The sequence below is a fragment of the Panthera pardus genome, unplaced genomic scaffold, assembly GCF_024362965.1.
Source record: "Panthera pardus isolate Hobbes unplaced genomic scaffold, ASM2436296v1 HiC_scaffold_26, whole genome shotgun sequence".
NCBI lineage: Eukaryota > Metazoa > Chordata > Mammalia > Carnivora > Felidae > Panthera > Panthera pardus.
Window position 1 is genome coordinate 19,987,322 of NW_026526832.1, and position 25,798 is coordinate 20,013,119.

At 54.5% G+C, this 25,798-nt stretch overlaps 1 protein-coding gene across 4 annotated transcripts in view; it reads left to right on the plus strand.

Moving 5' to 3' along the window:
* Nucleotides 1-25,798, plus strand: part of CIB4 (calcium and integrin binding family member 4) — a 100,372-nt gene that overhangs the window by 52,834 nt on the left and 21,740 nt on the right. For 3 of the 4 annotated variants that reach the window (XM_053891060.1, XM_053891061.1, XM_053891062.1), the window contains exon 3: nt 4,508-4,604. The exons of the other annotated variant lie outside the window; for it this stretch is intronic. In XM_053891060.1, the coding sequence (XP_053747035.1) occupies nt 4,508-4,604 (97 nt within the window). The remainder of the gene's footprint in view (nt 1-4,507; nt 4,605-25,798) is intronic. 4 annotated transcript variants of the gene reach the window in all.

The window sequence follows — 25,798 nt, forward strand, 5'->3', positions numbered from 1 at the left end:
ACGTGTGGCTTCCTTTTGACCTCCACGGTTGGAGCCCAGGTCGGCCCGCCTCCGTCTGAGCAGTTTGGATTACTCTGTAACCCTCAGTGACCTCTCCTGTCATGACCTCGGGCTGCATGTAGGTCCGCTTTGGGAGCCTGAAGCTTTGCCCCCAGCCCCTGCCATGAGGCCGCTCTTTCCTCTTAGCGCCCCTGAGTGCCCAACACTTTCTAGCCTCCAGGCCCCATCCTGGCCATTAGCGCTGGTCCTCCCGGGGCACCAGAAGGTCAGCAGGCAGAGTGGTTACAAGCTTGCTTCCTTGAAGCCAGAGGCCTGCGTTCGTTCGAGACTCAGCTCTGCCACCTTCTAGCTCTGTGACATTTCTTACCTTTGCTGAGCCTTTGCTCAACCTGTTCCCACACTTACAAAAAGCATGATATCAAGTCCTGGAACCTAACCCCGCATGGTTGTTATTAGGACAATTAAGTGATCGAATGCATGTCAGGGGGTTAGAGCAGTCCCCCGGCACGTGGGTCAGTGTTGACTGTGTGGTATAGCTGTTATTTTCATGCTATTATTATCTCTCTCTCTGTCTTTTTTTTTTTTTTCTTTTGCAATGAAGAAACTGGCTCAGAGAAATGAAGTGATTTGCCCAAGCCACACAGCTTGAAAGGAGCAGACCATAAAAGCCACCTTTTCAGGCTAAAGATAGGGCTATTTATAAAATACCTGCAGGCTGTGCTGTTGGGCAAAGAACTATTGACCCCATGGCCCGGGGAGCTGAGCCCAGAGGAAAAGAGTAGATGCAGAGACTGGCAACGGAGCCGTGTTCTCAGTCCTGCCTGGACAAGAGGAACACGAGAGCTCGCGGGACTTAGAGGTCCTGCCCCCTCCCTGGCCTTGAATGAGAGCCTCTAGGGGTGGGCCCGGGTCCTTTCACAGAGTCTCCACAGGTTTCTAACGTGGGACCCAGTTGAACACCACTACAGAGGGCCTCAGAGGCAAGGGTGCAGAGAAAGGTACAGAAGCAGCCGTAGGATGCCCGAACTGGAGGGCGCTGGGGGCGGGAGGGATCGTTGAGTCTCTCATTTTACAGAGGGGAAACTGAGGCACAAGAAGGGATTGTGGCAGGTCCAAGGTCCCGCAGAGTGTGAGCTGCAGGGCTGGTCTCCCCTGTCTTGGGGCCTCTGAGCCCGCCGACGGCCCCTCCCCTCGTCTGGGAGGGAGCCACAGCATGGGCTCCTTGATTTCTGGCAGGCTGAATGTGTGAGTTTTTCAAATGGCTTTGACTCTTGAGTCCATTAGTGATTAATTCAGAGTTCCATTTAGAGCCGGCTGATCCATATTTGGAGGAGGAGAACGTTTTGTGGCAGCTGAGATGCAGCCACGATTCATCTGCGGGCAGCCCACCCACTCAGAGGCCTGGGATGGCATGAAATCTGGGCAAGGCCCTCCCCACAGCAGCCCTCCCCGCCAGAAAGCTCGGGAGCTCGGGGAAGGGGGGGGGGGCCGAGGAACTCACACCTGGGTAGGGGTGGATCCTTGGGGGTGGGGGCTGCACAGCCTGAAGAACCCGTTGTGGGGTTTGGGCCACTCCCGTGGGGACCCAGGGAGCAGTCCATCCTGGGCGCCTGCCATAATGGCGCAGGACCTCAGAGAATTCTTTTTTTTTTTTAAATGTTTATTTATTTATTTTTGAGAGAGAGAGAGAGAGAGAGAGTGCTCACAAGAGGGGGAGGGGCAGAGAGAGAATGGGAAATAGAATCTGAAGCAGGCTTCAGGCTCCAGGCCCCAGGCTCTGAGCTGTCAGTGCAGAGCCTGACGCGGGTCTGGAACTCGCTAACTGTGAGATCATGACCTGAGCTGAAGTCGGAGGCTTCACTCACTGAGCCACCCAGGCGTCCTGGGACCTCAGAGAATTTTAAAAAATTAGTACAACTTACTGAAAGTCAGTCTGCTTGTTCTCACCTCAGGCTGGAGTTCTAACAGTGACAGTGACAGCTCCTGCTGCCCCCTCCCCCCGTCCCTTCCCCTCGTGGGCCACTGGGTCCTCCGGGGATGATGGCCTTCCTTTTCTCCTCGATGCCTTTTAGTGTCCCGCGTGCTTTCCTGGAGAATGTTTCCCCTCACCTTTTCCGTACCCCGCTTTTCGGCTCCCTCCCGAACTTTCAGAGAAGTGTCTGGTGACAAGTTCAGGGCCCCTTACGAGGCTGATGGAGCCTGTTCTTCACGAATAGCCATGCACCGGTCTGGCTCCTGTTTCCAGGCCCTTGACATGAGTCAGCACAAGGCCAGTGATGGGGATTAGCTCCCCATCCGGCAGAGTCAGGATTGAAGCCTAGGTGTCTCTGCTCAGAGAGGTCAAACAACTTGCTTCAGATCACACAGCTAGTGGGAGAGGGATCAAGGTCCAAATGGGTCCCCCTGACTGATCTGGCAGCCTTCCAGCAGGAAGCGGGGAAACAGATCATACGTTCAGTTGGGGTCTTTGAAGGGACTTTGTAGTGAAGGGTCTGCTCTCAGAGGCTGAAGGAAACAGCCAGGGACTAGCGATTACTGCCCCCGAGGCCCACGGCCCAGTCAAGCGCCAGAGCTGAGTGAACGTTGGAGGGATCACACAGACACAGATGCTACCAGAGCCGGCCAAGGATGGAAGGGGGAGGGGGACACACCCCACCAGGCTCTCTCACTACCTCCAGTCTCCCTATGGTGCCTCCCTTGGGCCAAAGCCATCTGGAAGCATCTGGAAGCCAGAGGGCAAGGGCGGTGGGAGGCACCATAGAGATCAGAGCTGCGCCTGGGCAGCCAGTGGGAAAACAGTAAGAGCACAGACACAGCTGATGTTCTTTCTACTCTCCCACGGCCGGGATCTAAAGGACATTTTCCCAGTCGGTGAGCTGTGAAAACATGAGAGGCCGGATGGGGAGCAGATCCTGGCTGTCAGTTCTCCTGGTGTTGGGCCTCCATTTACCATAATCAGGGCCCTGGGAGGGCCTCTTCTCTACCTGCACATCCTCACTTGTAAAATCACCCTCTGAAGGCTTCACTTAGTCACATGTCCCTAAATCCCACCAATCAGAGGTTCATTTGGGTCACCAAACCACACACCCCGCAGGTGACAGTGAGGGGCTGTTAGTCACTTTCCCGAGTAGGGATTAACTTGGCCACATGCTTGCCTCCTAGCGCTCGGCCGAGATGAGAAGCTGGATGGTGGGCAGAAGAGAAGGAAAGGACCAGAGGAGAGAGGGTAATTTTGGAGCAGGAAGGATCCTAGGGGAAGAAGAAAGGGCAGGCCCAGGGACCCAGGTCAGGTTAGAGGGCACCCACCATCATGGTCTGGGGCCGAGCTCTGGGAGGCAGGGCACAGCGTGTCTGAGCTGCAGGACAGGAGCACAGACAGGGGTGTGGAGAAGCTAGGGATCTCCTGAGGGCCTACGCAACGCCAAGCTGACCTTTATACACCTCCTCCCGTTTACTCCTCACATATTTGTGAGGGGAAATTGGCCCCACCGTGACATTGAGGAGACTGGGGCTCAGGTGGTGTCAGAACCCTGTTCAACGTCTCAGAGCTACCAGAGGGCAGAGTCAGGACTTGAACTCAGGTCTGTCTGGCTCTAGAGACCGTTTTTCACCAGTGTGTGTTAACCCCCCACCCCTCACACACTCACACACACACACACACACACACACACACACACACACACAGTCACACGAAGGCCCTGCACTCTCCATCATGTCAACACCCACCCCCGCCTCCTGGCCTCCCAAGAGAGATATCATTATTGCCCATTTTCCCGATGGTGAAACTAAGGCTCAAGAGTAAGGCGAGGTCACGGCACTGGAGTGGCAGGGCGGGAACTGGAGTGTGGGCCTCCTGTGTCCCAGGCCACCACATTTCCTCTCCACTTTCTGGGTCACCCGTCCTAACAGACCCAAGACCTGTGACCAGGATGGGGTAGGAGGGCGGGAGGATGAGGGCTTGTGCTCTCTTGGCCTGGGGCTCCTGCCCTCCCCCCCACTCGAAGGTCACACAGCCCCTTCGCCCTCTGCCTGCCCCTCACAAGCAAAGCCTCCAGCACAGTATGGGCCTGCGACAGAGACACTGACTCAGCCACACCCACCTTCTCAGGGCCAAGGGCCGGGCTGGGCAGATGGCTTGGGGTTGCGCGCTGGCTTCCCCAAGGCCCTGCGGGCTTCTCCATCTGCAAGTGAGGGACTGGACGGTGTGACCACAGATGTCCCCTCCAGCTCTGACATTCTATAACGAACACCTGTGGCGTATGTTCCATGCTATAGAGCACACTCACACACCTTTCCTCATGCCCGGCTCATCTTTGCACCCCCTACTGTGTGCTGGGCACCCTGGACTCCTCCGGGATGTTTCTAGAAGGGTGGAATGAAAGGTCTAACTGCCTTTGCTATGTCACTCAATTGTAAGTCCCCTTCCTCCAGAGATCCCGGGGGGACAGAGGCACACGGTCCGCAGTCCATGAGCTGAGCCTGCAGTTCATCATGCCTCTCTTCTTAGCATCCATGACACCTTCCTGAAGCTCTGTCCCCCTGGGAAGCACTACAAGGAGGCGACACTGACCACAAACCAGGTCAGCTCCCTGCCGGCCCTGAGGGTGAGTGCTGGATGGGGGCAGGGGGAGGTGTGCCACTGGGGGCCATGGAGGGGTGGAGGACACTGGGGGAGGGGAGGGCACTCTGGCCGTGGGCCGTCTGGTGGTAACATCTTCAGAGGGGCTCTTGGACCTCCAGGCACGGGCCCAGCAGGGCATGCTTCCCCAGCACTTTTCTTTAAAAAATTTTTTTTAATGTTTATTTATTTCGAGAGAGAGAGGGAGAGACAGAGCACGAGCAGGGGAGGGGCAGAGAGAGAGAGAGGGAGGCACGGAATCCAAAGCAGGCTCCAGGCTCTGAGCTGTCAGCACAGAGCCCAACGTGGGGATTGAACTCACAAACGGTGAGATCGTGACCAGAGCCGAAGTCAGACACTTAACCGACTGAGCCACCCAGGCGCCCCCCCGCCCCCCCAAGCACTTTTCATATGAATCTGGCCTCACTCTATCCTTGTATCAGTCTCATAGGCAGGACAGGCATGGCAACAGTCACCATTTCTCGGTGAGGGGCAGAGGTGCACTGGGGCAATGCCACTTGTTCCAGGTCCTATCGGTGAAGGTGGCAGGCCTAGCCGAGGTCCCCCTGGCTCTGCTGACTGATCTTCCAGAGCCTGCTTGTGATTCCCTTTTGAACCTCAGCTTAAACACCGCACCGCACCCCCCTCCGGCTTCCTGCCGGCCATTTACCTGACGCCCCCTCCCCCACCAGAGGACCCTGCACCAGCCAGCTCTCTCTCCTCTCTTTTATGCCCCAAATGAGATAAGCAGGAAGGTCGAGGATCCCCTGCAGAATCATTCGGGCCTAGGGGAGACCAGGGTGCCACCCCAGGTCATTCTCCCAGCCCCCTCCTCAGCCCTTCTCTTCTGCTCAGGCTGCCTCACTGGACTAGGGCTTTTCTAGAACGACTGAGAACCTTCTCAGTTTCTTCCCTGAGAAGCCAGGAGCAAGACTTGGAGCCCGGGGACTGTCATCCCAACCTGCCTCCGTCTATCTCCAGGTGTGACTACAGGAAAGAAGGACACGTGCATTTCTGTTCTTGGTCCCTTTATCCTCTCCCCCTGAATTTAGCTGATCCTCCCTGAGTGAGAGCCTGATAGATAAGAGAGGTGGGCCAGATGTTCATATCTTCTCCTAGATTTCCCAGTTTCCTGGGCCAAATCTCATAACTCATATACCCAGTACACACACACACACACACACACACACACACACACACACACATCTTGTGCTTGTTATAGCAGAGTCCTTGTACAAACCACTCCCTGTGCCTCAGTCTCCCCACCTGTGAAATGGGTGGAGTGGTGGGGGTGGCTGGGGGTTGTTTGCACATGCTCCCGAAGGCTCGCCGCATCCCCCCGGGCCGCCCACCGCCACCAATCTTTTAAGGACCATCCTTGAGTTTTTTGTTCCTGCTGTGACAAGGCTCTGCCCTTCCCCGCAAAGCACCTGGAAGAGGCCAGAGAGTCACAATAAAAGGGCTCCCCAATCACTTCTAAGATTTTTAATTAAAATTTGTGCAGTGCGTAGCGAGGCAGTGTCGGGTTAACAAATCATGGCGGTGTCAGTCTTCCCGATTTTTCATTCGGATCTCGGCAGAATAATGGTTTGAATTTGTCATTGTGCGACGAGAGCCCGTCTTCTCTTCTGTCTGGAACAAGACGGACTCTGAGAGCCGTGGGCGCCTCTTGGAAGAGGGCTGGGGACTCGGGTAGGGTCCTAAGGAGGAGATTGCACAGGTGGAGGGGACACACATTCAACTAGGGCTCTGCAGCATCTCCGAAGCGAGGGAGATTGTTTTGGGCAGAGAACAAGAAAGAGCACAGAGCTGGGGCTTGACATGGAGGCAGGAACAGAAAACAAAGGAGTGAGAAGGGGGGTGAGGGGGGGAGTAGGATCGGGGAGCTGGGGCCGGGGTCTTGGAGAGGAAAGGAGCACAATCCTCAAAAAGGTGTAATAATTGGAGGGTGTGTCTGGCCCAGGCAGACGGGAGCCTGTCCTTCTGGTACCCCCTGCTCGCACACACACCCCCACCCCCTCACCCCCGACACACACACACTTCCATGTCCCCACCGCCCCCCGCGCACCCATGCACGCACACGCGTGTGCTCAGACACCCAGACATGCGCTGGCTGGGGTGTGTCTCAGAAGGAGGCTATCCACTCGGGCCCTGGGACCGAATGGGAAACTTGTGCCCTCCGCTCCCCAGATGGGGGACAGTGTCACTCGGGCAGTCTCAGAATATCAGAAGGTGAAACCTTAAAATCAGGCACCACCAGGGAATCACTGCCAAATGCTCTCTGCCCCGGCTTTACCCCTCAGAAAACTGAAGCCCCAAGAGGGAAACACCTTGCTCGGGCTACGTGACCGCAGAGCCTGGCTGGCTCTGACCCCACTTCCAACCGGGGGCCCCCGCTCTGATCAGGGCTTGGCTCAGTGCTGACTGAGCGCTGGGTCTGCAAGGTGCCCTGGGGGCACAGGGGGAGCGCCTGGCAAAGACCAGCCATGGAGGGCCGGCTTGGAGAGTGAGGGGTGACGCGTGGGCTGGAACTCCACATGGCCCCAGAGCACCCTAGGCGGGCCTGGGGGCTCTGTCCTGAGCCCCAGAGGAACGCACGCCGCACTGGCATCAGAGGGCCGGGTCAGGGCCCGGCTCCATCACTCCACCTGTGCCGTCTCCCTCTAAGCATGAATCCCTGTCTGGAAAACAATGTGTGTGCCCTCTGCTGTGTAACAAGTGCAGGGACGAGCCACAGTCCTCCGCACCCTCCATTTTTTCCCCCTGTCCGCTGCTCTCTTCTGTCTCCGGGGCAGGGAGCCAGGTGAAGGGTGAGAGACTGCAAGGCTTGAGAACAGAGGAGGGGCAGAAGGGTGACCTGGGGTCTGCATCCCACGGTGGTGGGAGGGCTGTGGGGGTGTGTGCAGGCAGCCGCTGCCCACAGGGAGCACCAGCCCAGGCCGATCTGGAGCGCCAGACCCCCAGGCACTTTACTGGACAGTGGCTGGGAACTGAGACGGGATCTTGGGACCAGACTTCTTTAATTTTACTTATCTCTTCCCTCTGAATGGCCATCGCTTTACTCCATTGTACAAATATAAACCAGATTGTTGTAGAAAAACCGGAAAACAGGGGCGCCTGGGTGGCTCAATCGGTTAAGCGTCCGACTTCAGCTCAGGTCACGATCTCACGGTCCATGAGTTCGAGCCCCGTGTCGGGCTCTGGGCTGATGGCTCAGAGCCCGGAGCCTGTTTCCGATTCTGTGTTTCCCTCTCTCTCTGCCCCTCCCCCGGTCATGCTCTGTCTCTCTCTGTCTCAAAAATAAATAAAACGTTAAAAAAAAATAAAATCCCAGAAAAGAGAAAAGTCAAAATGCAATACAAACTGTCAGGGTAGCTCACCTCAAGGGATGACAGTCATGACTCTTTTGCCTTATATCCTTTCAGATTTTTTTCTAAGCAGCTATGTGAAGTGTTTATTGGGATCCCCTGGACTTTTTTGCATCGTTCCCTGCCCGCCCCCCCCACCCCACGTTGGTTTCTTTGTTCCTTTTCCAGCTGGTTCTGAACAGCCAGAACGATCTCACACATTTGGGACACCCGACCACTGCCGCTGGGTTAGAACTCGCTTGCTGGTTAAGTGATCTGAGGCCAGTCACTTCCCAAGGGGAATGATTCAGGGTGTGAGGAAGCAAATAGACCCCAAGCAAAGGAGACTGGGCGGGAGGGGTGCCGCGTGGAGAGCCCGTTTTCCAAAGCAGGTGAGAGGCCTGGCTCTAGGTGCTCCCAGGCGTAGACCTGGGTCTAAGGATACAGGTTTCGTGACAGTATGAGGAGGCGCTTTCTAATCAGTAGAGTTGCATGCAGAGGGCATGAGTTCCCTGTCACCGAAGGGTGTGAAGCGGGGCCAGACAAGCATGTGGCCGGGGTATTCCCTCCTCACCTCCCGAGCCTGTGGCTCTGGCCCTGGCACTCGTTCTTGCTGTCTTCTGTGTCCACCTCCATAGTATGTCCCAGACTTTGGATGTTCAGTGTCCGATAAAACTCCCCCCCACCACCCCACCCCCCCAAATTTTTTTTTCCTCTTTTTGAGAAAGAACTATTAGAGACGCCAACTTTCCAATTTTGCCAAGTAAGGACATTTACAAACGATGGGATCCACAATCACCATCATTTCATTTTTTAAACGTGTTCATTCTAGATCAAAAATATAAGAAGGATCTAATCCCAGAAGCAAGAACAGTTCTTCCCGTACACATCTCTTTTTTGCGCTTCTGTTTCTACTTTTGCTCCTGGTCATTAAGCACTTCGTCACCGGTCATCACTGGTCCTCAGACTAGCTTTTGGGGATCGAGGACTAAATTGCCCTCCAGGTCTTTCCAATCTTGGTCGCAGAGGGAGGCTCGTTTCCCGAAATGAGCAAGGAGAGGCTTGCTGGGGGGTGAGGGCCCGAGTGTCCCTGGGTCCTCAGGGCCCAAGGATGGGAGCAGTCTGACTCACACTGCCCAGAACACATCTCTGGAAAAGGCTGTGAGAATTGGGCTCCAGGGAGCTCCGGGTACAGCTATAACTTGGCTCAGGGGCTTGAGTGGTCTGGGAAGAAAGTTCTGTTTTCTTAACTTGGATTCACTGGTGGAAAAAGTGGGTTGGTTAATATTGGGAAGGGTCTGCCCGTCAACAGATGAACAAGACGAGAGAGTTGCCTGGGCAGCTGAGGGCCGCGGGGCGGGGAGTGGGGGGGGGGCCCTGAGGACGGGGACACAGTGGCCCTTTTCCACTCAGAAGTTTCTGTTTTCTCTTTGCGGCTTTCTTTGGTGTATTTGAAAGCGAATTAGTTCAATGTTTCTGTTCTTGTAAATAACCATCTTGCTTTCTGTAAACTTGGATGAGTAGTGGCACAGTGTGACCCAGGTTTCTGGTTTCCGGGCCCAGAATGGCGGGTGGAAGGACCTGTGGGAGATCCCGGGGTCTTAGAGCCAGTAGGGTGGAGGCTCGCACACTGAAGGGGCCACCACACTGCTCTCGGGCCTCTTCCCGCCTCCCCCTCCCGGGTTCCTGACGGCAGGTGGGGTGTGCACAGCCTGGCCTCTTCTGCATTTGCCTCCAGCATCAACTCTGCACTGTAAGCACAGAGAGGTTAGGAAACCTGCCCGAGGTAGCAGGAGGCCCTGTGGGTGTGGCTCCTAAGGTTCCAGCTCCGTGTCAGTTTCTCTCTGCCCCCAGTTTCTCTGAACCTTTCTGATGCCCACTTATAGGCTGGGCCTATCCACTTCAAATACTTTGCAAAGAACCCACTCCCAAGGCTTTCAGCAAACGAAGAGTCCTCATACTTATTCAGACTTTGGAGAAACTACCAGGGTAGGAGGGGGGCAGGAATGGGAGTGTATTTTTTTATTTAAAAGGGTTTTTTTTGTAAGTTTTCAAATCAAAATTGTTTATGCACGCCAAGAGTCAAGTTGCCCTACAAGGGTTACCCGCATTTCCCTTTTCTGGAAGCAAACATTTGCAGCTCTCAGCTGATTCTTGGCTCTTGCCTCCATATCCCTGGAGAGGGCTCTTGTATGGCCCCCTCTTCATACCTCGGCCTTTGACCTCCTAGAGAAGAGGCTTAGCTCTTCCCTCCCCCATGTCCATCCCCCACCTCGCTCCTATCCCCCACCCTCCCAGTGTAGGTATATAAATGTTTCCATTGGATCAGTATTCAGTGTATACGTTGTTATGACTCCATATGCTACTCAGAGCTGAGCCAGGAAATCGGCTATGGTTACTTCTCCCTTTCTGCACGTTTTTTGTTTTTGTCTTTCCTGGATGTAATCATTGCTTTTGATTATGCTCCTACGTACTTATCATTAAGTTCACACTAAACCTCTGCCAATTACCTGAAAGTCTCCCCTAAGGCTTTCAGAAGTGAGATGCTTTCTATACATTCCATTTTCTTTTTTTTAACTTATTTATTTATTTTGAGAGAGGGAATGAGCCGGGGAGGGGCAGAGAGAGAGATGGGGACAGAGGATCTGACGCAGACTCTGTGCTGACAGCAGAGAGCGCGATGCGGGACTCGAACTCCCGAACCATGAGCGTGAAGTCAGCTGCTCAACCAACTGAGCCACCCAGGCGCCCCTGTACGGTCCATTTTCTTGGCTAAATTTCTCTCCGTGTACTCCCTTGTTTTGGTGACGCACATCCCCTAGTAGCTTCCTCCTAAAAGGTTCACGGAGGTAAACGTCTTGCCACCATACCTACACCTGACCCAGGTGATAATGTCTTTATTCTCCCCTCACACTTGATGGAGCGTTTACACGGAATTGAACTACAGGCTGGTTGTCACTTTTCCTTGGAATTGGAAAAGCAGCACTGGGGTGCATTTTAGCTTTCGCTGTTGTTGCTGAGAAGTCCAAAGCCTTTCCGTTTCCCGATTTTATTTATTTATTTATTTTTTGGTAACTTGAGTTTTTCTTTCTGGAAACTTTGTCGGCTCTTCTCTTCGGCCCCAGTATTCTGAAATTCCCAGTGACGTGAGTTGGCGTGGGCCTTTCTGTCCGTGTACAGGAAACACAGAGGACCCGCTCGGTCTGGAAACTCGTTCAGGTCTAGGATGTTGACGCAACGTCTTATCCCATCTTTTCTCCATGGTGCTTTCTCCCCCGGCTTGTTTGGGTCTCCAGCTTTGTGTCAGAGGCCTTCCTTGGCTATCTGGAAATCGTCTGCTCATAATGAAGAGAGGGGGTCAAAGCTGGAGTCCCTGCGTGGGCTTTCGACGGGGAGCTTTCCTGGAGGGTGAGCCGAGGGGGGCTATTTCTTGAGGTCTTCCTAGAGAGGATGGGGGTAAAGTTCTGCAGAGAGGGCTACCGGGGTCTCAGACTTCAGCACACGGATATTTATTTGATCCCTGGGTCTCAATGTGGCTGACATCACCGGTGCAGAAAGCCTCTATTAAGTCTCTCCTGAGAACACCTTTCCCGGTGTTGTGCAGGGGCTGGGAGGGCCAGCCACCCGGCATCGAGTGGAGGGTTCTAGAACTCCAGTGCTTTCAACATCTTCAATCGATCCTTCTTTCCCGACCTCTATGAATTTCCAGTGCGGCCAGGTGCTTCCGGCTCCAGAGCCTTCCAAGGGTCCTGGGATGCAGAGCAGGCTGCTAGCTGTTCCCGCTGTGGGCTCAGGGTTGGGCTGTCTCTTGTCTGCCGGGTCAGTTACCGATCCTGTTCCCACCTGCTTCCTGTGTGTGTCAAGGCGCTGCTCTTCTCTCGTGTTCTCTCTGTTTCTGTGGGTGATGCCTCTAAAAACTCCCTTTCCTAGTAGTTTTCGTGGGTGTCAGAGAGAGTGAAAATAGATGCAGGCGTTCAGCCCGTCATCTTTACCCAGGAATAACACCTGCGTTCCTGACGTTCAGGAAAGCTTTACAAAGACAGCCTCTCCTCACTGTTGCTGTCTCAGAATATGCCACACGCAGCAGCTGCCCCCAGAATGTTCCCGCTCCCCACTCCCAGCCTCTTGAATGCTCCACTCTGCTCGCGTCCTCAGAGCTCCTGTGCTGCTCATTCCCTCCTCCTGTCCCCACATCACCCTCCAGCGTAGCCAGGCTTCTCCGGGAGCCCCTCCCTCCCTGAGGACCCCTGGGAAATGACACTCCTTGTCCAGCTGATTTCCTTACCAGGCAGAAATTCCCACGGATAAGACACATTTGTGGACTCAGTCTGATGAACGGGCTTCTCACACCGGGTTCCATCCATTTACCCTATAATAGTTATTGTGCGTTTCCCATGCATGGCGCGTTGAGTGAGGTCTCGGGGGCTTCCTTTCTCATGGAATTCTGGGTAAAGAACAAATAGAAGAATCACAAACTGTGGGGGCTTTGCGGAGCTCTTGACCCCAGTGCCAAATGCTGGAGCCCAGACAGGCACACCCAGGCCCCCTCGGGGGCGGGGGGGGGGGGTTGTAGCGTGCCTGGAGAGACCCTGCCCAAGATGCTTGGTCATCTCTGTGAGAGTCTCCTCCCCACTTCTTAGGATACCGAGTGGCTTCTGGGGCAGCCAGGCACGTCTAGGCACAGCACCCCTCCCTGAGGGTTCTGGAAGGACCCCCCTAGAGCTGTCCTGTGGCTGGTCCAGGGCTGTGGCTCGGCACAGAGACACCTGCACGTCAACTCTCCCAGCAGCCTTGGCTGCTGAGTCATTATCCGAATTGACAGCTGGGGAAGCAGAGGGTCAAGGGGAGTCGGCTGAAAACTCCGTCCACTGAAAACTCTGCTACTATAAATGACCATCCCGCTTCATCTTTCCGAGCCTGAGCTGGAAGGGGTCCCAGAGGCCCTTTTCCCTGGCAGGTGGATGGCACAGCTGGAGAGACTGGAACCTGCCTGTCCAACTGAGAAGAGATCGGGCCGGTGGGAAGGCTGTACCGGGACTTCGGGAGTCTTCCTGGTGCACTTTTTGATCTACCTTGTCAGAGCCTTTCAATGGCTACCACCTCGCTGCACCTCCCGAGGGTGGACAGGCATTTGCAGCTGAAGAAACGGAGGCCCACAGGCAGCGCGTGACCCATACAAAGTCGCGGGGCCCGTCAGAGGCCGAGTCAAGGTTGGAACCCAGGCCTCCTGCTTCAGACTAGACCGTTTCCACGCCTCACTTCTGAACTCCCACCGCCTCCTGAGGAAGCTCCTGTTGAGGTTAGATCCCTGACGGGGGGCTGGCCTGCCCGCTGCTAACATTCACCTCTTGGCTCCCATGAGCTTAGGGCAGTCCTCTCAGCATCTCTATTCAGCCAGAGGACAGAGACCGGAGCGCGGAGGGAAGCCTGCATGCCGGAGGGGCTGTCTGATCACCCACGGCCCAGGCCGGGACAGCTGGACCCAGTGGTAATCCTCACGCCGTATTTAGGCCACTGCCCTGGGCCCTCCGCCCCCTCGGATATCCTCCCTGGCTTGCTGACAATAGAAGCAGATTGGACGGTTGTAGCAATTCTACTGTCCAGCCCCACGTGTCCCCCGCCACTAGTTGTGTGTTTCATGCAAAGCACACAACAACAAGCCCCTTGGCGTGCCCTGCCTCATTTGCTTCTCACAGCAGGAGGGTGAAGCACGGTGGTACATCCCCATTCTACGGATGAGGACACTAGTCCACGAGAGGTGAAACGCTCTCCCCAGGTCCACACACAATTGCAAAAATACTTCTTTCTCCTCCATCTTCTGGGGGCAGATGAAATCAAGGTCACCGAGCCGGTGGCACATGCACGGGTGCGGCCGAAGGAGGAAGGAGGACGGGCAGGAGCTGGTGGCCTGGACAGGTGGTGATTGAGGGAGGAATGGCTTTTCCCATCTCTAGCCGAGATGCCCTCCTGAGCCCTCCCTTGGCGACAGATCACACATGTGGGTCTTGTATGTTGGAGAGGCCTGCCTTTAGGTCCAGGTCATTTTGTCAGGGCCCCTCCCAGAGCCCAGCCTCCCGGGGCTCCTGTGGCAAGCCTGGGAATTGTCTGATTCCCAAGTCCCCAAGCCACGCCCCCCCCCCCCCCCCAGTGCCCAGACTCCCCAGTGGAACAAATATTCCACTGAGAAAGAAGAGACAACCCAGGGGCAGCCCTGCCCCGCGGACACCCCAGCCCAGCCTCCCAGGCTCCCACCCGGAGGCCCCACCTCACAGGGCAAGAGGTCGCTCTGAGCCTTTCAACTCCTAGGAGAGAAGTAAGCTAGTTCACAAGCACCCCCTCCCAAGATAAATACCGGGTGCTGATCAGAGACCCAGCACCTCCCCAGAGGGGCGGGAGACCCAGGGCCACGGGGGTCCATTCAGCAGCGTGCAGGCCAGCCGGCCACCCCGTCTGTCCCATCCTCCCGGCCTACCCTGAAATCTGTGCTGTGCCAGGCACTGTGTTGGGATATCACGGACACATCATCTCATTTAATCCTTAAAGTTCCCGGCGAGGAGGAAGTTATTATCCTCCCCTCCAGCTGGGAAGCAGAGGAGCAAAGGGGTTAAGCAAACTGTCCACAGTCACACAGCTGATGAAGGGCAGCAGCCTCCGCCAGCAGCTCCACGGCCGACTCCCTCCTCCTCCCCGGGGGGAGGGTCCCGACTCTGATGCAGAGTCAGAGCTGGGAGGGCAATTTGGCAGCTGGCTCACTCCCTGCATTTTCAAGCATCATTAGATCTTTTTCTGACAACTTCATCAGTTAGCAGGGCTCAGAATTGGCAAAAATCCGTATTTAGACATTCAGCCAAAGAATTAAGAAGTGGTTGGTTTCAGAAAAAGCTCAGCGATGTGGGAAGCTGCCTCTGCTGCGGGTGAGCAGTCAGCAAGGGGAAGACGGATCTGGCCCTCGGCGTGGGTCGTTGCATGGCGGGGCCACACCAGTGGCCCTGAGCCCATGTCGCTGTCCACCTCGGAGCCTCAGTTTCCTCATCTTCCAAATGGGGGTGATAATGCCTCCTACACAAGCAGTTAGGAAAGCCTGGGAGGCGGGGGAAGGGCTCTGGGTTCCACTTGTGGCTCTTTTCTCCGCTGACTGACTGGCCTTGGGTGAACTTTGGCCTCAGCTTTCTATCTGGACCCCGGAGCGAGGCACGGATGCCCTGTGGCTCTAAGCTGGGGGTGCAGGGGGGAGGAGGGAGCCTGTGGGATGGCCAAGGGCAGCCCCTCCCCCAGTGGGTCCTGATGGGAGATGCTGAGGGCTGCCTCTGTGGGGGGCCTTTGGGAGGGGGTCATGCGTAGCACTCCCCTCTACTCACAGGAGTGACGGTTGTTCAGCCCGTACGTCACATTGTCGTCCGGGGCAGGGCGGGAGAGGTGTTTTGGGTTCATCTGCAGAGTCTGAGCATTCTCCTGCCACCTCACGTGCCACATCTTTTTTTGGGCCCTCTCACTGACCTGGGAAGTAGATACTGTTCGTTGTCTCCAGGTCAAACCCCAGTCAAACTAGGACTGTTGCCCACAAGTCCTGCTCTGCTCCCCTGGCCTCTTACCACACCTCTCACTTCTGGAAGGTATGTCTCCTGCAGCCAAACCCACTCGGGCCTTTACCTGGTTCTGTCCATGATTCATGATTTCTCCCAAAGCTCCCAAGAGCAGCAGCTGTCTTACCCTTGAGAGCACTCGAGGGGCAGTTTGGCATTGTGGACCAGCCAGGCCTGGGTCTGAATGCTTCGGGGAGTCGTTCAGACAAACCCTCAGAACCTCAGCTTCCTTACCTTTAAGATGGGAACGCCAAGGGGCCCCTGGGCGATTCAGTCGGTGAAGCGTCTGACTTTGGTGACTTTGGCTTGGGTCATGATCTCATGGTTTGTGAGTTCAAGCCCCACATCAGGCTGTCTGCTGTCAGCACAGAGCCTGCTCCAGATCCTCTGTCTCCCTCTCTTTCTGCCCCTCTGCAACTCTCTCTCTCTCTCTTTCTCTCAAAAGAAATAAATTTTAAAACAATAAATAAATAAGATGGGAAGACCAAGTCTCCTTTCCAGGGCCGTCAGGGCTGTGTTAGGATCCAGTGAAGTAAGGGTGCCAGCCTTCCCCAGGTGACACATCATCTCATTGCCTGTCCCTGTGACAGGCATCTGGAGGTCGAGGCAGAAGTGGCCAGCCCTGCTGCCGGATGAGGAAATGGAAAGTCAGGCAGGTGGAGGGGCTGTGTGGCCACAGAGCCAGCTGGTGGCCGGGTGAGGGCTGGGCCTGGGCGCCATGGGGGCAGTGGCCTCACCGGGCTCCCTGCCCCTGGGAAAACCATTCCCGAGGCTGAGGTGAGAAGGGAATCCGGATTTCCTTCCCGAGGTGGAGACGACACTGATGGGATCAGTTAAAAAGCATTGCCTGCGCCCGGATTCCCTGGCAGCACCCAAGGGAACGGGCCGCAGAAGGCTTGGGGACATGTTTGTCCAGCACCCTGGTCCCAGTCCTGTGTCCGGGAGTACAAGGTAAACAGACCCCATCTCAGCTTTTCAAGAGTCCTGGTCCCAAGGGCCCTTCTCAGCCTGCTGGCTTGAGGCTTTATTCCCCTCATGTCTTTTCTGATAACTTCATTTGTGCCCCCAGAGACCTCAGACTTGTTTAAAAATAGAAAAATAAACAACAATGTTCCTGAAATGCCCCCTCCCCCCAGCTTTGGGCCACCTAATGAGGTGCTGGCTGGGCTGGCTGGGGCTCGGTTCCCAGGATTTTCCACCCTCCGCAGGCCTCAGGCCTCCCGCCGCCTCCACAGGGACAAGACGCCCCATAGCTCTGGAGGCTTCCCAGGGGCATGAGCGACAGCCAGTGGGGGCTGGCGTTGCGCAGCCTGCCCGGAGCCGTGGGCCGCTGGGGCTCCACACAGCTGGGGCCGGGGACATATCCACCCAGGTGCAGAAGGCCAGGCCCAGCACGGGCCCAACCACAGAGGGACCTGCCAGGGACCTTCCCCTCCTCTTAGCCCCTACGGAAGCCACGGGCCCTTCCTGTGTGCCAGGCACTGGCTGCGACCCCCAGGGCTCTGCCCACAAGTCTCAGGCTGACGGGCTTGTTGTTCACGGTCCTGGACCAGGGTTTGCAGTTTGTGTAAGACTTGGGTTTTCCCCGTCTGAAGGATGTAGTGATAGCTTCTCTGCCTGCCTCCAGGGCTTTTACAAAGGCTGGATGAGACGATGGCCGTGAAGATGCCGAAATGGTCTGGGAAGGTGGAGAGGATCTCGGGCAGCCTCCCCAGAGGAAGAACTTCTGGAAGGGAGGCAGTGGCTTTGCCCCTCTGACCTTGCAGCAGGGGCTTGAGGGAGTGGGGCAGCAACCCCGGTTAGCACCAGGCTGTCGGAGGGTCCCCAAACGCCGCCACCACCAGGAAGGCAGCTAAGAAGTGGGCGTGTCCCACCTGAAGAAAGACTCAGAGGATATAGGTGGAGGACGAGTTGGATCACTTGGATTAGGTGAAAATCCCTGAACACATGACACTTTTAGAAGCCGGAGCAGGCTCGTTCGGACGGCAAGCTCCTCGTCCCTGGTTGTCCCTGGAGGCATCCCGGAGCGAGCTGGCCAGAGAGCAGTGCAAGGGGATCAGACTTAAGGCGGGGGTGGCCCACCTGCCTAGGACGCTGAAGCAGAGAGTAGGAGCAGAGATGATCGATGTCCTTCCATCCCCTGAACGTGCACGTCCCTGCATCCAGAGCTCCCGCCAGGCTCTTGGGAGAGGGTTCTTCCCCCTCCTCCTCTCTGCCTGATGCCTGAGGGAAGTGCTACCCGCAGGCCAATCCCGCATCAGGGGGAACTGAAGCAGATGTCTAGACCAAGACGGCACTTCTCAGGTGGCAGAAAAGGCAAAGAGTAGAAATGGCTTCTCTTTGGAGATGGCTGGAGGCACCTAGTTCATCCTGCTCCTAGGCCCCTGTTGATCCAGAGCCCCTCCTTCACCCGGCACCCCCAGGACTCAGATGTCCCCCGTTTTCAGGAGGTCGGTCAGGGAGAACAGCTGGTGGGCAGCTCTGGGTCAGGGACAGGTCGGTCGCTTCTCAGCACAAGCAGTGTCCTAGCTGGCCGGCCGCTTCTGCTCTCTGTATTCCCGGCAAAAGGCCTCCGGAAACAGGGAGAATCCCGGAGGTAAGGGTAGGCTGCCCAGCAAGGCCAGGCAGTTGAGGTGGGGGACCCCCCCCTCCCCCTCAGAGAGGCCTCTGAGCCAGCAGGGACCCTGAGGGGCAAGGGAGGCCGGGACCACTGTGGTTCCCCAGTCATGCAAACCAAGAGAGCCGATAAAATCCCATAGAATTCTCAGGAAAAATGCTATCTACTTAGTTACCAACCCGTGGCTCTCTACAGTGTATCTGGAAAGGTACAGTGACCTTCTTCCACTGAACTTTCAGTCCAGTCGGGCCCTTCCCTGCTGGCCTTGCAGGAGAAGTACATCCACCGGCCCTCTCGCTGGGTCTGGGAGCCCAGTCCAGCTCGGCCGGGGACCCAGCCCTTGCTCTGCAGAGAAGGAAGCAGGAAAGCAAAGCAAAAGCCCCTGCTTCCCACCTCCTGGGAAGGAGAGTTTGTTTTTAAGCTTAGCAAAATGTCTCTGAAGCACACGTTCTTTTTTAACTCTCTTTTTATTTATGTTCAAATGCTATGTCAGCATTAACATACGTTTTCTACAAATGAATTCCTTAGCATCCGACCACCCTAACGGAAGTTGTCATTGCTTCTGGGACCTTTCCCTCCTGGGCACACTATTTTACATCACTGTAGACACACAGGCATGCAATTTTATTTTGTGCTTTTTCTACCGTTAGGCGTAAATGTTGGCTTTTTTTTTTTCCGTGTTGTTACATAGTTCATGTAATTGTCATTTTAATGGTGGCATAATTGCATTGCGTTCTGATTTACTAAACCACTGTCCCATTGCAGGACATTACCATGGTTCCCAGTCTGGGATTTTTCTTTTCTTTTTCTTTTTCTTTTTTTTTTTTTTGCCACTATAAATAATTTTGCAATACACATCCTCATGTATTATTTTCTTCATTTTAGGGAATTATTTTCTTAGTTTAGATTTCCAGGTTCCCCTTGGAGGCAGGAGAGAGATAGGGCCGTCCACTTGGTGAATTTGAACTATGCAGCCATTAAAATGATAATTATACTAAGTAGCAACACCAAGGAACATTTATGCCTCTAGGGGGGAAAGAGGGACAAAATAAATGTAAAACCTGGGCTCTGAAATATCCCTAACCCAAGTCAATGGTGAAAGATAGAGCCCTGGAGACCGCTCTCCAAGTTGACGGAAAGGTCGCTTTGCGTGTGGTTTTTCGATAGGCGTGTGTTGGGGTCCTATCCATTTTCCCCATCCTCCACGAGGGTCCGGCGTGAGCACCTCCCCAGACGTGCCGTGCACCAGGGACTTGCTCGGCATTTCCTGCTGAGATGTGGTGGCCCTAGCTCTGGGACTCCTCCTTCTGCGCTGCCGTGAACCGGGGGCAGGGCTCCACGTCCTTGCTGTGGCCCAGCATCAGTGCGTCCTGCCACCACCACTCCTCCCCCCACCCCCAATGCCAGGACTCACAGGACACTTTTCAGTCCTCCCCTTGGTGGAGGACCAGCACCAGTCACAGCACGTTGCTCGGGGCTCAGCCTGGACCCACCTGCCGACCCAAGAGCCTGACCCCTCCGTGCGCATTTTTTCCATTTTGATGCAGCATCTTCCTGGGACACAATCCGTGGAGGGGGCTCAGGTTTGAGGGTCAGACGGACCTGGGATCTGATGGCCGCTCTCCCTCTTGTTTTGGTTAAGTTCTTCCACCTCTCAGCTCTTGGGTTTTCTTTATCTACACAATGAACTTAGCCATATCTACCGCGTGGATTGTTGTAAAGAACAGATGGGGTCACATATGTGAGTGTGAATGGCACAATATGTGATGTGCAAGAAATGTTTAATGAGCACCGGTTTCCCCCGCGGGCCCAAGGGGAAATGTGGATAAGTCATGGTGCCCAGAGGTCTGGGCCCATAGTAGGCACTTAATGAATGCCTAAGTAATGATGAGTCGTGCTGGCTGGGCCCTCAGCCGCCAAGGACAGCCTGCTGTGGTTGGGGTAACGTTCCCGGGATGAAGGGGAAAGTGAAGGAGAGGAAGTCGGGGGCTTCGAAAGGCCAATAATCCCAACGATCAGGGACCGAAAGGGTCCAGGGCCTTTGAGTCGCTTCGGTTTGGACTTTGTGATGTTTAAAGGATCACTGAGCATCGCAGAGGGAGAGTAGCCGCTACCGGGCTGGGGGGCGAGCCCATTTCGGTTTCTATCGGTTGATGCAGAGTGAGTGACGAGATACAGCAACTGCTGTTGCTTAGATGTGTTGATAAAAGAGAGACTGTTGTCTCCGGGCAAAGATATACATTCTGCAGAGTTCACAGAGGAACATGTTCCCAGGGGGCCCTGGGGTGGGTGGCCCCAAACAGCTGCAAAGCAGCCCCCACACTCTGAGAGCCCCCGCTGCTTACAGACAGGAAGGCTGCTTATAAACAGCAGGCCGGAACCGGGCGGGCCGAGGGGCAACAACGCGCAGCCTGCCCTCCCGTGAGAAGCCGGGGAGCTCAGCTCCGGCCAGCTCCCCGAGCGTCTCGGGCCTGGTCTGCCCTGGGTGACCTCATTGCGTCAGTCACCATGTCCTGCTTTGCACAAAGTGCCCTTCAAGTACAGGTACAGGCCGTTTTTATATTGGCTCTTTGGAACTTTGTTTGCATTTTCCACAGAAAAACGGATAAACTCTTGTTAAGTTCCCAGCCTGAACCACAGGCTGACGCCACTCACGGTTCAGCCTCATTCAAGTAGATGGACCCGTCCTGCTGCGATTGCAGAACGTGGAGCCCTAAGTACCTGGGGGCCTTCCTGTCCCGGAAAACCCAGCTGACTTGGCTGTGAGCCACCTTTCCTCTGATACGATGCCCTGTGAGAGAGCAGAGCCGCCCCCCCCATTCTTCTCTTCCTCTTCTCCCTCCTCTTCTTCCCCTTCCCCTCCTCCTCCTCCTCCTCCTCTTTCTTCTTGGAAGAAGAGGGCTTGCAAGGACAAAGAAGGGCTCTGATGTCTCCCTTTATGCTTATGTCCCTTCTCCTTCCGTCTCCCTGCACATGTGCTTCGCTTCTTATTTACCCAACAAAATCCTTGACCTCTTCACTGATTTCCACTCCACTCACGCCAACCACTGTATGGATTTTGGTCGGCACTGCTGAAGGGGCAGGTAGGTCCCAGGAAGGGTGCCATCTTGAATCATTTGCATCCATTGCCTTTCCCCCCCACCCCCCACCCCGACCCTCTCTCCCATCTGTCCCCCTCACTCTCCACAGCCTAGAGGGCCTTTTGGGGCCCCCGCTTCTCCCTCTCCCTCTCTCCACCCAGACCTCCTGGAGCACAGGGTCCCACTTACAGGACCCCCCCTCCCCAGATGCCAGCTGCTTTAGTATCAAGAGCAATTTTTTTTTCTCATTATCTTAGTAATTCAACATAACAGCGAAGCTACAGGATTGAACTAGAGAGTCGTTCGTTCAACACCAGCGCTTTATTTGGTACTCCGGGAGGAGTGGTTTTCATCAGAAGGTCTAAGGCAGTAAATGGAAACATTTCCGAAATAAATCTGGCAGAAATTGGAAGAGGGAAGTGAGAGGGAAAGCAGCTGAAGGACACGTTTGCAGGAGCGACAGTTTGTCACGGGTGGAATTGACCATGTGCGGCCAGAGTTCAGATAAGGGAGGGCCCCCGTGGGGTGGGGGCGATGGACCCCACCTGCCTCTGCAGGGGCTGGCCTGTGGGATGGATGGGAGCGGAGGGAAGCGAGAGGGAGGCAAAGGAAGTTTGTGAGGTATTCGTGCAAAGCAAATGTTTGCCAGCTGGGCATCTGCCCTGGGGTGAGGCTGGAGGCTGCCTGTGCTGCCCACCGCTTCCCCATTTGGCCCCCATCCCCACCCACGTCTTTGTTGGCTGGGCATGCTGTGTCCTGGAGGGGACACGGTGGGGGGGGGGCAGCATCTGACGTCGTGCCTCTGTCATTGATAAGCACTGTGACTTTGACAGGGTCACTTAGTGTAGTCTAAGGATCCGTGACATAAAAGCCACCTGGGCAGCTTGTTAAGATACAGATTCTTGGGTCCTGCTGTGGCAGGAGCTGATTCACAAAGCCTCTGATGGGGTAATGAGTGCAAGTTCTGGTGACAGGTACCTGTGGGTTCAGACGCAAAGCCAGTGGGTGTGTTAAGCATCTTGGTGAGTCTCTAGCCAGCCCCCCTCGCACCCATCTTCTCCTCAGACTGCTCTTCCTTGAGTCCCCTGGAGATGTCGCACGGAGGTGAGGCCTCTGGCCACAGTCAGCAGTGCCCCTGAGGAAATGTTGGGCCACAGGCATCCCCTGGAGCCAGAACTAACGTTTCCACTCCCCATCGGCAGGCAGGGTGAGCTCCGGGCAACATGTAGGCCCAGGTGACATCTTTGCTTGGGAGCTCAAAGTGTATAAGGGCGCCTGGGTGGCCTAGGTGGTTAAGTGTCCGACTCTTGGTTTCAGCTCAGGTCACGATCTCGCGATGGTGTGATCGAGCCGCACATCAGGCTCCATGCTGGGCATGGAGCCTGCTTAAGATTCTCTCTCTCTCTCTCTCTCTCTCTCTCTCAGTCTGTCTCTGCCTCTCTCTCCCTCTGCCCCTCTCCCCAGCTCTCTATCTCAAAAAAATTTTCTCAGCTCTGCCAGGGCCTAGGGGTGCCGGCGATCCTGGTGCAGGGGATGGTGAAGTTGGGGGGCTTACTAATTGAAGCTAATGCTTATTGAGGTCCCGCCAGGAGCAGTTGTTTTGCAAACATGAGCCCATTCGATCCCTATAAAACCCCATGAGCAAAATTACGATTCTGCCCATTTTACATACGGGAGGTGGAGGGGGCCCATGGTCTGCCCAAAGTCACGCAGCTGGTTTTGTTGTGGCTCTTGTTACCCAGGGATGTGATGTGTTGTTTGGCTTCCAGAGTTGATCTCGAGCTGTTAAAAAGGAAGTGGCGGGATGTACGGATGTGAATAGACATTCATCTATAAAATGGCTAAGTCCGTCTTTCCTGTAATAGGTGTTGGTAAACCAGTGAGGGACAACTGGTCTTTTTGGCTCCCCCCTTTTTTTTTTTTTCCTTTCTTGCTTGGGCAAGTTGCACTTGAGATTGTATAAACCTCAGAAGCTGCAAGATACCAAAATCTTACAGATGTCAAACAAAATTATTCTACTGGCTTTTTAGAGTCAGTCTGACTCTGGAGCCTGTGCTCCTTCCGTTCCCCACCTCGAGTGCCCCACAGCACGATGCCAGGCCCCTGGGCCACCCCGAAAACAATGCAGTTCCCCGAACTCCTCTGGGGTGACAGGTAGCTCTTCTGGGAGGTTCCTCGGGGCAGTGGCAGGTAACTGTGGGCCTGAAATCTGGGGAGAGACGGGGCTGGTGGGCCTGAGCCAGGTTTAAGCCACATAGTCCCATGGATGTTTAATAATATTGAACATTTTTTTACTGCCTTTCTCCCCTGTTTGTTCCTCCAGTGATCTGCCTCCAGCTGCCGGCAGGACATATCCTCAGCCTGTCCCTGCCAACCCATCTGTCACTAGGAGACAGCTCCCATACGGGCCTCTCTGTTTTTAGACTTCAGGAAGGTTGAACATCTAAAACGCAGAGACTGTCCCTTTTTTATAAACAAAGTCCTGGCCAACTTAAGAGTGCGTTCACCTAAGCGCATCGCCCATCCCTCACGCTCTCTGTCCCCAACTCCCCTTAAATGGAAATGTCAGGCTTCTCTCCACCTGGTGAGGATCATACAGACCAGTCTGGGCCTTTGAGAGGCTGGAGGGTCCAGGTTAAGCCCCACGGTTGCTCTCTCCTACAGAACATTTTTATCCATCCGGCTGAAACCTGGCCCGGCTGGAAGGGGAGGGAGGGGCTTCAGGCCATGGGGAGAAGGAAGGGGACCCTGCTGCCTGGCCTGGTTTCCTCATCCCCGCCCCAGAGTCCCACCATATCTTGCTCCCTGCCTGATGTGGCCTTGGCTCCTGTCCTTTCTCTGTCTCCTGGCTGGTTTCTCTTTCCGGGCCCTTTGTCTATCCTACCTTGTAGCAACACTACTCTGTCCAGGCTCTTGTCATTTTACTTGTACTTGATTCAGATACTTCTATCCCCCGCCCCCGCTGTTTCTGAACAGACTTATTTGAGTGCCTGGGTTGAGTCCCATAAAGGACAGAGGTGGCATCTCCATCACTTGGGGGGTCCCAGAACTTGCTCAGTGCCCACTGTGCGGTGACTCACCTTATGCATTTGCTCCAAGGACTTGAAGTTCAGGTCATGAGCTTTGTGCCTTTGTGTCCCTAGCTGAGAAGCCATATCCTCAAGCTCTACTGGTTTGTTCTCTGACCGACTGCCAACTATCAGGGGCCTGGGACTCAGGGTAATGCCTCCAACCCCACCTGCTTTGTGTGTGCAGAAATATGAATTTGAGATATTGTCTTGGAAAAAAAATTAATTAAATACCCAATGGAGTCAAGAGCAGCGGTGCAGACAAAGCATTGAATTAGGAGTGTGAATTCTTCTTCCCTGGGCTTTCCTCTCTTTGTAAAACAGAGTGGTGATGTGTATCCTGCCATCTGCCTGCGAGGTGGGCACAGCCCAGATCAGTGACTTGCACACAGTAGGTGCTCACCCGTGCTGGGTTTGAGAGCTGACTGAACAACTTCAACTCAACACTGCCACCTGCTGGCAGAGTTACTCTCGTGCTGAAGGGTGACCCGGTTCAGACCCAGATCTAGGAATTCCTTCGGGGCAATGGGATGGAAGGAAGAGAAGCCATCTGTGAAGGGACATCCAACTTGTCCATTCTCAGTCCAGCCCAGAAGCTCTATCCACCCGTGGCTTCCAAGCACTGCCTCTGGTGACAAGCTCCTTCATGTCCTCAGAGGCCACCTTCTTGGGGCAAGCAGCCCAGGAGCACCAGGGGTTAGAATGGGCTCCACCTGATAGACCTGGAATCTCTGACTCCCTTTTCCTCCAGTGACCAACTCCGACTCTTGGGTGAAGGGCCTTTTTATCCCATTTACATGGATATTTAAGTCCTTTATTTTCTGATATAAACATCAAATGCTGTTAATTTCCTTGTACACAGTGCTTGTACCAAATACCACAGGTATTGATATATTGTGTCTTCATTTTCGTTTAGATCAAATCATTTTCTGAGTTCCCTTGTGATTTCTTTGACTTTGGGGGTTTTCAAGATATCTTTCTGTCACTGATTTCTAATTTAATTTTGTTGCGGTCAGAGATCATATTCTGTATGATTTAAATCTTTTAAAATTTATTGAGATTTCCTTTATAACCTAAAATGTGATCTATCTTGGTAAATGTGCCAAGTGCACTTGAGAAAAATGTGTATTGTACTGTGTAAGGTGGAGTGCTCTGTAAAATGTCGAGTAACGTAAGTTGGTTGATAGCCTTTTATATCCTTAATGATTTTTTGGTCTATTGTTCTACCAACTATTGACAGAAGGATATTGAAATCTCTAGCTATATATATGGATATGTCTCTTTGAAAAGGATTTAAATATTTTTTTGGTGTTTGTTTGTTTATTTATTTATTGATTTGTATGAAATTTATTGTCAAATTGGTTTCCATACAATACCCAGTGCTCATCCCAACAGGTGCCCTCCTCAGTGCCCATCACCCACTTTCCCCTCTACCCCACCCCCCATCAACCCTCAGTTTGTTCTCTATATTTAAGAGTCTCTTAT